General features: G+C 52.2%; 1 protein-coding gene across 7 annotated transcripts in view; it reads right to left on the bottom strand.

The window, feature by feature from the left end:
• Positions 1–307: 307 nt before the first annotated feature.
• Positions 308–9,334, bottom strand: part of LDB1 (LIM domain binding 1) — a 14,201-nt gene continuing 5,174 nt past the window's right edge. Inside the window, exons 1-11 of one of the 7 annotated variants that reach the window (XM_005878272.2) lie at positions 9,116–9,327; positions 6,569–6,671; positions 6,401–6,445; positions 6,214–6,289; positions 6,018–6,120; positions 5,505–5,677; positions 4,762–4,884; positions 4,443–4,526; positions 4,229–4,352; positions 3,883–4,031; positions 2,413–3,182 (exon numbers count right to left, since the gene is read on the bottom strand). In XM_005878272.2, the coding sequence (XP_005878334.1) occupies positions 2,952–3,182; positions 3,883–4,031; positions 4,229–4,352; positions 4,443–4,526; positions 4,762–4,884; positions 5,505–5,677; positions 6,018–6,120; positions 6,214–6,289; positions 6,401–6,445; positions 6,569–6,588 (1,128 nt within the window). In that variant the 5' untranslated portion in view covers positions 6,589–6,671; positions 9,116–9,327 and the 3' untranslated portion in view covers positions 2,413–2,951. Of the gene's footprint in view, positions 329–2,412; positions 3,183–3,882; positions 4,032–4,228; positions 4,353–4,442; positions 4,527–4,761; positions 4,885–5,504; positions 5,678–6,017; positions 6,121–6,213; positions 6,290–6,400; positions 6,463–6,568; positions 6,672–9,115; positions 9,328–9,334 lie in introns of those variants that run through there. The other 6 variants (XM_014549464.1, XM_005878269.2, XM_005878271.2 and 3 more) reach the window with 6 other exon arrangements.

Genomic DNA, 9,334 nt, shown 5'->3' with positions numbered 1-9,334 from the left:
TCCCTAGCACCTAGAGTTGTTCCTGGAACCCAGAGAGAGCTTTGTGAATATTAGCTGAATGAATGAATCCACTAAGACACATACCATAAACAAATGCATATACTATCCCACATACATATTCACACATGCATCCGTTCCATTACATACACATATCTAAGTCCTCTCCCATCTCATCAGTCACATATACACATACAATGACACACGCTCAGGCAAAAACATTAAATGTACACCTAGTACCAGACAGACACACTGCAAGGTGTTACCTAGCACTCCCAGGGTGAGTTGGTGGTAGCAGCTGTCTGGCCAATGTCCTTCAGTCAGGTCAGGCCTGCAGAAGAGGAGTGGTGCATTTGTGTGTATGAAAATGCAGGCTTTGGGGTCCTGAGGCACTGGGCAACAAGGAGCTGCGCTGGCAGCAGGCAGGGCCAAGATCCCTCCTAAATTGGAGAGGGGGCAGGGTAGGCCATGAACTGCTGTCCTTCTGCTAGCTGGGAGGTGAGGGTAGAGACACAGGTCCATGAGGTCTTACTTCAGATCCAGAGAGACCTTAGTGGGGGAATAGTCTGAGGCCTGTTTCCCCTGTCTGGGATGAAAATGAGGGAGACTGGGTAGGGGGCTTTGTAGGTGCTGAGACCCCATTCCCAATCCACAGTAGGGTGTCCCTGTCTTGACAATCCTTTTTAATGGTGGGGGAAGAGGGGACTAGAGGTGGGGAGTTACTACCTAGAAAGAAGTTTAAGAAGTGCCCTATTCCTCTTTCCATCCTTCTATGGAGCGTCAGGCTGCTCGTTAGCAACACCGCTTAAGCATTCTCCTCTTTCCCTCCATGCCCCACCCAAAGCCAGCAAGGAGATAAACAATCCCGCTCTGACTTGAGACCTAGGCAACTGGGCTGGTTGGCCTCCCTAGTAGTGGCCTGAAACTCACGGACTGAGCCTCCCAGCACTCTAACCACCCAAAACTCCTTCAGAGACCCTGTTCTCCACCCCACCCCCACCCCCACCAGCCTAACCCAGGGGAGGATATCCCAGGAACCCTGCCTCAGGGCCACCTTTCTGGCAGCCCTAAGACAGGAGTGAGGAACAGTTGGGGGAGGGGAAAGGGGGAGTCAACTTTTGAGGGACAAGCGGCCAGATTGGGATACATTAGAAGCAACACCAGAATGATGAGGGGGAATGTGAGACGGGAGTAAAAGGGAATCCACAGTCCAATTCATACCTCCTCCCCAATTGACTGGTCTTAGGACTGCAGGAAGGAGGAGAAAAGACTGCCTTGGGCAGTCATTATTGGGCACCAATGACCAACCAAGACACGCTCAAACCCAAAAGTCGCTTTATTGATCTGTACCATACATGACTCAAATGGCCTTCACTAAGGTAAAATGGCCAAAAAAAAAAAAAAAAAGAAAAAAAAAAAGGCATTACAGTTAGGGTGGGACATCCATCTTCCCCACCCCCTTCCCTCAGCTCCTGGCACAGTACCCTTCCAGCAGTGGCAGCTAGAGTGAAGGAATCAGGGTGTAGAGGGCCCCGGAATCCAAAAGGAAGAGTGGGAAGAGAGGTGGTACTAACACTTCCGAAACTGGCAGCGGGAAATGGCAAAGAAACCAGAGCTGGGCCCAGACTCATAGGATCCGGCTTTTGGCCTCAACCTGGGCTCAGAGCTTCCACCTGTCCAACTGAAATAGAGCTGAGGGTCCTGGCTGCCTTCCCCTTCCTTCTACAAGACCAGGAACTGGAGGGTATTGGGAGATGAAGATCCTCTATTTCAGCTGGCGAACAGAGGCCTACTCCTCCCTGGTGAGCTTAGAGCTGGGACATCCTCAGTGGCTCCTCTATGGAGGGCAGGGGAGGACTAGATACAAAATTTGAGGGATTGGAGGAAGAGTACTGGAGAATATGGATGAACCCCTCCCCCATCCCATGCCTGCCCAACTGAGACAAAACAAAACACAGTGACAAACAAGGCTGCTCCCTTCCCTCCAGACTCCCTAAGGGAGGGAGCCTCCCCCTCCTCCCATCCAAGGCAGCTGCTCTAGTGTAGGGCTTGTAAAGAATATACACATCATGGGGGGAGAAGGGCGCTGGGTTTGAAGGAGTCACAAGCACTAGGAGGGCAGGCCAGACTCCTGGAGGATGGGGAGACAGACAACAGCTGGGAGCTGTTACAAAGGTGAGGCCATCAATGGCCCCCTACCCCATGGCATGCCTTCCCCAACTCCAGTCACCCCCGAGGAAAAGGGAAGAGAGATGGCAAAGTGTCTCCTTGGTCTGAAGCTCTCAAACTATATAAAATGATGTGTAACCCCCCTACCCTACCCCCACACTCACCTCCACCTGGACCCTAAACCCCCATCTGCCAGGAATAGGGAGGTAGCTGGACTTTTAATAAGGGGAAGAGGGGGGACATGAGTGATTTTTTTTAAACTTACATTTTTAATAATATTATTTTTTTAAAAAACGTGAAGCTGGGAGGTGGTAAAAGGGAGGAGCCCAGAGTTGTACCCCTCTATTACCAGCCACCTAGGTGAAGGGCCTGGGGGAGGAGTGCTCAACCAAGCCCCATAAATTTAAGTCCCTAGGAGCTGTGGGTATAGACAACCCCAGGCTTGAAGGGGGCAGTCAGGAGGATGGGGAACCCAGAACCTGGGGTGAAGATGGAGGCAAATGCTCTGGGCGTGGTCAGAACATTTCTCAGAGGCCCAGGGTCCATGTAGGCATCCACATGAGTACCCCCCTTCCCCCAAAAGGCTCTGCAGAGGCCAGGCCCAGCCCAGGGCCACTGCGGGGCAAAGCTTGGCACCTGCCCCCAGTGAGTCCAGTTCCTCCCTGAAGTGGGTGGATGGAGGCTGCCCATTTTAGATGCTCAGTCTCTTCATTCTGTCTTCTGCTCCCTGGGGCTTCGAGGGGTGGGGCAGGTAGGCAGAGCGCTGCGTGGCCCTGGTGAGGCCTTTACTGGGAGGCTTGTGATGTGGGGTTCTCCGATTTGCTTTCTTGGCTGGATGGAGGCTTGCTGTTCCAGGGGCTGTTGGCGCCCAGGGCAGGGGAGTTGTTAAAGCTGTCCTCGTCGTCAATGCCGTTGGCCGCGTCAAACTGGGTATTCTCCAGCCGGGTGATGAGCCTCTCGTCCTCGTCCCCGAACTCCCCGCCCATCAGGGTGGGCTCCCCCACCACCATCACATCCTGAGAGTGGCGGAGGTCCCCAAACATAATCGGGGCAGGGGCTCGCCCGGCCCAGGGCGGCAGAAACCCCCCAGAACCCCAATACCCACCCAAGAAACTCAACACCCCCTCCCCCTTCTCATATCCCAATTTCAAACATCGACTCCTCTAGTCCCTGAATCCTTCCCACTGAAGGACTGCAGAGCATCACACCCTTTAACCCACATCCACTAGAATCTGGGAAGTCAATTTACTCCCCTAGCTCCCTATTCCATCTCCCCCAAATTTTAGGTGGCTCCTAAACTTCTGTCCACATGTAAGAGAGGGAGCAGATAAAAAACACCAATGGGGAAAGTATGTGCATGTGCATGTCGGTGTATTGTAGATTCACACATATTGAGGCTGCATAGCCCTCTATCAATGTGAATGTCTCTGATGGTCTGTGTGCCCCTAAGCTGTCTGTCCTGAACGTCCGTATGTTATCATATCTGACTCTGTCCCTTTATATCTATATTGCTATGTCTGAGTCTGTGTGACCACAACTGTGCATGTGACTACTAAGGACTCATCAGTGCTAAGAGTCAGCCCATACTGGCAGAGTACATTGGTAAAAACCGTCTGTGCTTCTATGCCTGCTAGTGAGCTCACAATGGGACAGGGTCAAGGGTCAGGGGTCAGCAGTGGGGCAGCCCAGAAGAGAGAAGAAAGCCGAGATGCTTACAGGTACCTGGCTGGAGAGGGCGAAGGTGCTGGCTGGGCTTTTCTTCTTGCTGTTGCTGTTGTTGGTGTTGCCACCCCCCGAACTCATGGTGCTGCCCCCTGACATCTTCCGTTTCCGCCGTTTGCTGGGCTGCTGCCGGGCGGGCTCCGCTGTGCCAGAAAAAGGAAACTGAGGTGGGGCAGGGTCCTGGGGCCCTGGCTCCCTATTCTGGCTCCAAAGGAGCCTGAGCCTACCCTGATCCCAATCTTGCAGACCCAGGGGCAAGAAAAGGGCTTCAGGAGAAGAAACAGCCTTAGGGGATGGCATCAGATCCTGGTAAGAACAGGTGCAGGTGCAAGGCACTCACCGGGGGGTGCTACCATACGCTGCCACTTCTGGAAAAGGCAGGTCTTGAGGCAGTCACGAGGGCTGAGGCTGTAGGTCTTGTGGCGGGACATGAGCTCCTGCATGGGCTCGAGTATCACACAGAGCTGTAGGGAGACCAGAAGGGGGCTTTTCAGGGGAGAGACATGGAACTGAGACCAAATGGAATGGGCCAGAGACTGGGTGATCAGACTCACTCGGAGGTAGTTGAGAGTGGAATTGGACAGCCCACAGCGTGTGATATTTTTGGAGAGCTGATCCAACATCTGGGGGTCCTGGGCCTACAGGGGGAGAAAGAATACTAGCACTTGGGGTGCAACTGCTCACCTGCCCTATCATCTGAGCCTGTGACACTCCTGAAAGAGAAGAGGGGCTAGTATTCAATCATGTTTTAGGTGGAGAAACTGGAGAATATGGATGAACCCTCTAAGGTCACTGTCAAGAAATAGCAGACCTTATTCCATCCTTCCCACTGTGTGCCCTCCCCCTTGTGTCTTGGGTTCTGCCCACACTCACATGCATGGCAAGGATGCTGCGGGGGATGAGCTCCCGGTGCTGCCGGATGCTGAAGTGCCATGTCTTTATCCGCATCATGTCATCAAACATGAACTCCAGGTACAACCGCCCCTCCACACATACCTGGAGACAAGGTTGTCACAGCTCTGCCCCCTCCCCATACCTGAAAGTATACCTGTTCTCCCATTTGCTCACAACTCCCCCAACTGCATATACTTCTGCTCCCTGCACCTAAATCTGGGTATGTAACTGACATGGACTATCCCCTCACATACCTGTCACACCCTTGACCCTTACACATATACACATACACATAGAAATGCTTAACTGATCCTGTCTTCTCCAATGTAGCTAGTGATACACTCATCTGCTATGAGCTTTCTATTAGGGCAGGCTCTTGTTCACTGGTGTACATACCCCCGTGGCCTAGAATACAGTCATGTACAAGCTCAGTAAATGCCTGCTGAATGCTGCAGCACACCTGTTCTCCCTTCTTGTCTGATAACTTCCCATTACGCCTTCGGGGGGAACAGCTGAGTACATTTTGGGAAAGAGGAAGGGGCCTAGAATACAGTCATGTACAAGCTCAGTAAATGCCTGCTGAATGCTGCAGCACACCTGTTCTCCCTTGTCTGATAACTTCCCATTATGCCTCCTTGGGGAACAGCTGAGTACATTTTGGGAAAGAGGAAGGGAATCAAACTCAGGTGCTTCAGCATTCCACATCCAGCTGGATTGCTGACCTGGGTGAACATGGGTTTGCCGTGCTGGGTCACCATGCTGCCCTGGTCACAGTCGAGGGACACAAAGTTGCTGTGGAATGCCTCCTTGGGGTGCTTAAGCACATAGTACAGCTCTGTAGCACCACCCTCAAAGATGCTGCGGAAGTAGCGTGGGATGAGGGTCCGGCCAATGGCTGTAGAGATGGGAAAAACTCTTTAGAATAGAAGGACCTCAAAAGGGGTCAGGCAGATGCCATCCCTGCCAAAACAGATACCCTGAGACAAATACCCACTCCCAGACCTCAATGAAAATACATCCTGCATATCAGATATTTACATTACGATTCATAACAGTAGCAAAATTACAGTTATGAAGTAGCAATGAAAATAATTTTATGGTTGGGGGTCACCACAACATGAGGAACTGTATTAAAGGGTCTCGGCATTAGGAAGGTTGAGAACCACTGCCTTAGAAGGACACAGGAGGTATACACTCCCACAGCAGAACTGGCAGAACCCCCAGAGGCCACTCACTGTATCTCTTTGGTCCATCCTCCAGACAGAAAGTGATGGTTAACATGGCATCATCCTCAAAGAACTCAGTTGTGAAAGCATCCCACCAGAGATTGTCACACTCCTAAGAGCACAGGGAGAGGTATTTGTGTGTGTATCAGAAGATATCCCACAGGGGTGCCCAGATGGCCCTCACCCTCCTCTTTCCCCTGGATACCTCTGTCCAGTTTTGAAGCCGTTTGTTAAGCTCGAATATTCTGTAGTCAGTTTGGTTGCCATATGGTGTGTGCCTTCTGGGGTAAGTGTAGAAGGAAGTTAGTAGGAGCAGAGCCTCCTCCCCACCCCCACCTCTGCCTTCACCCATGTAATAGAAAGTACCTCCCACCCCATTGGACTCCACTTACCCAATCCCAGGCTCCAGGTATGTAGGCGGGTACATGGGAGTTGGGCTGTATAAGGGAAGAGGCTATGAGAATGGGGGTGGAAGACAGGAATTATTGGGAGATGTCACTCCCTCCCCTTTTCAGGCAGGATCCCATCTGGAAAAGGGCTGAGAAGTGAACAAGACTCACCCCACATCCCGATCTAGCATGGTGCCGGGATGGAAGGGAGGGAAGGCGTTGCCGTTCGGGGGCTCCTTCGGTGAGTACAGCTTGAATGACTTTGAGGAACAACCTGGAATGGAAATGAAGAAGGGGCATCCTGAGTCCCTCTTAGGAGCTCTCCTAAAGTTTGCTAGACTGTGTGGACAGTGAACTAGGGGAGGGGAACTACCCTAGGGAGTACCTATCTCTGCTTTTAAATCTGGCTCCAATCTTGTTTTATTAAGAAACTAGAAGTACCCAGGCCCAATACCCAAGACCTTATTTCTTCATGTGGCTGAGGCCTGGATGATAAAATTGAAACTGGGAAGAAATGTCAATACCATAGAATAAATAAATATCTAAGCATTATAATCTAATTTTGACAAACCCCCTTTTCAACTACATTATTTTGTTCAATCATCACAACCACGATGTGAGCAGGGTCAACTGTAACATTCCCATTTTACAGATTAGCCAATTGAAAGCTCAAGAGGACTTGCCAAGATCATAAAGCTAGGATTTGAGCCCAGATCTTCTGATTATTCCCATATCCTGCAGTATTTCTACCTTTCTGTTCCCTCTGAAGATCAAGTCATGGGAGAAAGAAAGGGAATTTGGACAACTCCCTGCCCCTCCTCCACACCCAGGGTCTCAGGAGGGTAGGGGATGGAAAGATAAAGGGGGGTGGGTGCCTGCTGGGTGCTGCAGACCAGATAACCACTTGAGCCTTCTGTCCCGCCTCCCTGCAACCCCCCTCCAACGGCCACTCCCTTATCAGCCAGCCCCCTCCCTCACACCTACCACCAATCTAGTATTGTCTCCAAACCAGAAACCCAAAGCCTCAACCCATTTTGTCTTTGAGACTTACAGTCACTGGATCGTGCTCTACTTACAAAAGGAAAAGAGGAGGCATAGGAAGGAGACTAGCTTCCAGGAGGCTCCATCTAAGAGGCAGGTGGTAACTAGACAGGGATCTCTACTTGTATCAGTGCTCCTCTCTACCTCACCTCACCCAGCAACACTCAGTTCCTAGTGTACTATATCACCTGACTGGAAGAAGTGTTATATTCATAGCTGGGTATGAGCCAGGTACCCCTGTAATGCTATTTTCCCTCTCCCTACAAGATGAGGGGAAACTGAGGCACCATTCCAAAGGTCCCGACCCCAGTTACAGGTGCTTCCTCGTCCCCAAACTTGATTACATTTGGAAGGGTAGCTGTATTGGTTGTGTCTGAGCCTCCTCCTCAATTTAGACACAAAATCTACTTTGTCCTTAGGGGGAAGAGACAAAGGAAGACCCTGTGCCAATGTGTCATTTAATTCTCTCCCCAGGGACCTTCCTCACAACACAGGCAAAAGGAGGGTCCCAGAAGGGCCTACACTATACAGTCCCCGAAGAAGCCAAGAGTCAGAGCCTGTGTGTGCCTGCACACATGTGTGCCTCATCTTGCCTAGCAGGCTTCTACCCTCAGCTCGCCCCAACATGCCTACCAAGGGCTGGAACCCAGCAGCCCCAGGCAGGATCAGAATGCCCAAAACAGGCCCTCGCCCCATGCATGAGCTCACACAGGCCACGTCCGTGTTCCCAGCACAGCACACACAGCCTTCACATGCCTGTCTGAACTGAATGAGGAGCCTGTGTCCTCAAGAAAAGGGATAGTCCCACCCAGCCCCAAGTCTCCCCACTCCACAGACAGGTAGACCAAAGCCCCGTAGGAAGCCCAAACTCACACAGCTCGCCACAGGCCAGGCCTGGCCTTAACTAGGCCATCCTTCCCCTAAAAGCATCACTGCCCTTGCCCTTAGTTTCAGGGCTACTTGGAGAAATGTGTCAGCTCAAGACCCTAAAAAGAAGGGAGGCAGGACACCTGGGTTCCTCTTTAATTCTGAAAAAAGTTTCAGAACTTCAATTTCTCTCACTAGCAAACTGACAGGCATTGTCTGGGGTTGGGTAACAGTTCTGAAGAGGAAAAATTCAAAGCTCTGTGGACTCTATTTACACCTCCAGTGAATGGACACAAAAACTCAGCACCTCTCCAGAGGCATAGCAACTCCCAGTAGCCCCAGCACAAGGGCTTGGGAGTGAGAAGAGAAGGGGAGGGAACATCACCCAGACCATCTGTCCCTGTTGCTGCCTGTCCCCTGCAGCAGGGGTAGAGGGAGCAAAGTGGGGGTGGGGATGAAAGGGATGTGTCATCCAGACTTGGAGTCAAACAGAGCCTCCTTCCAATCTCTAGCAATATGGGAAACCTTTAGGAAGAAGGAGAAAGGGAGAGCCCAGAACTAGTAAAGTTTTCTCAGGATGCAAGCTGCATCCTAAGGCGGAGGGGGGCACCTCCAGCTGGGCATTTCCATGGTAACCAGCCTGACTTGAGGGCAGGCTCCCTCCCTTTGGGGCTGACCAGAGGTCAGCAGGCCTGGGAGCCCTGGCCTCTCTGAGTTGAGGCACCGCTCCCCCAGCCAGCACACCAGGCCAGGGCCAGACCCAGGACCTTCTACCCACCCCCTACAGGCTTGCAGGGTGCTCAGACTTACCTGGGAGAACTGAGGGGCCCAAGAGAGGTGCGGGGAGCAACTGGCAGCCCACCAGGGCCCTGGCAGGGGTGAGGACTGAAGGGGGGCCAACTTCAGCCGCTCATGTCCCGAGTGGGACGGGCAGGCCTGGCTGGGAGCTCCACTCTGCGGGCCGCACAAAGACTCCACGCACTGCCTTGGCCTGCCCCGTGGCGGCCACAGCCCCGGGGGAAAGTTATA

Source organism: Myotis brandtii, unplaced genomic scaffold (assembly GCF_000412655.1).
Source record: "Myotis brandtii unplaced genomic scaffold, ASM41265v1 scaffold550, whole genome shotgun sequence".
NCBI classification, from domain to species: Eukaryota; Metazoa; Chordata; class Mammalia; order Chiroptera; family Vespertilionidae; genus Myotis; species Myotis brandtii.
This window is presented reverse-complemented; position numbering and strand designations above follow the sequence as displayed.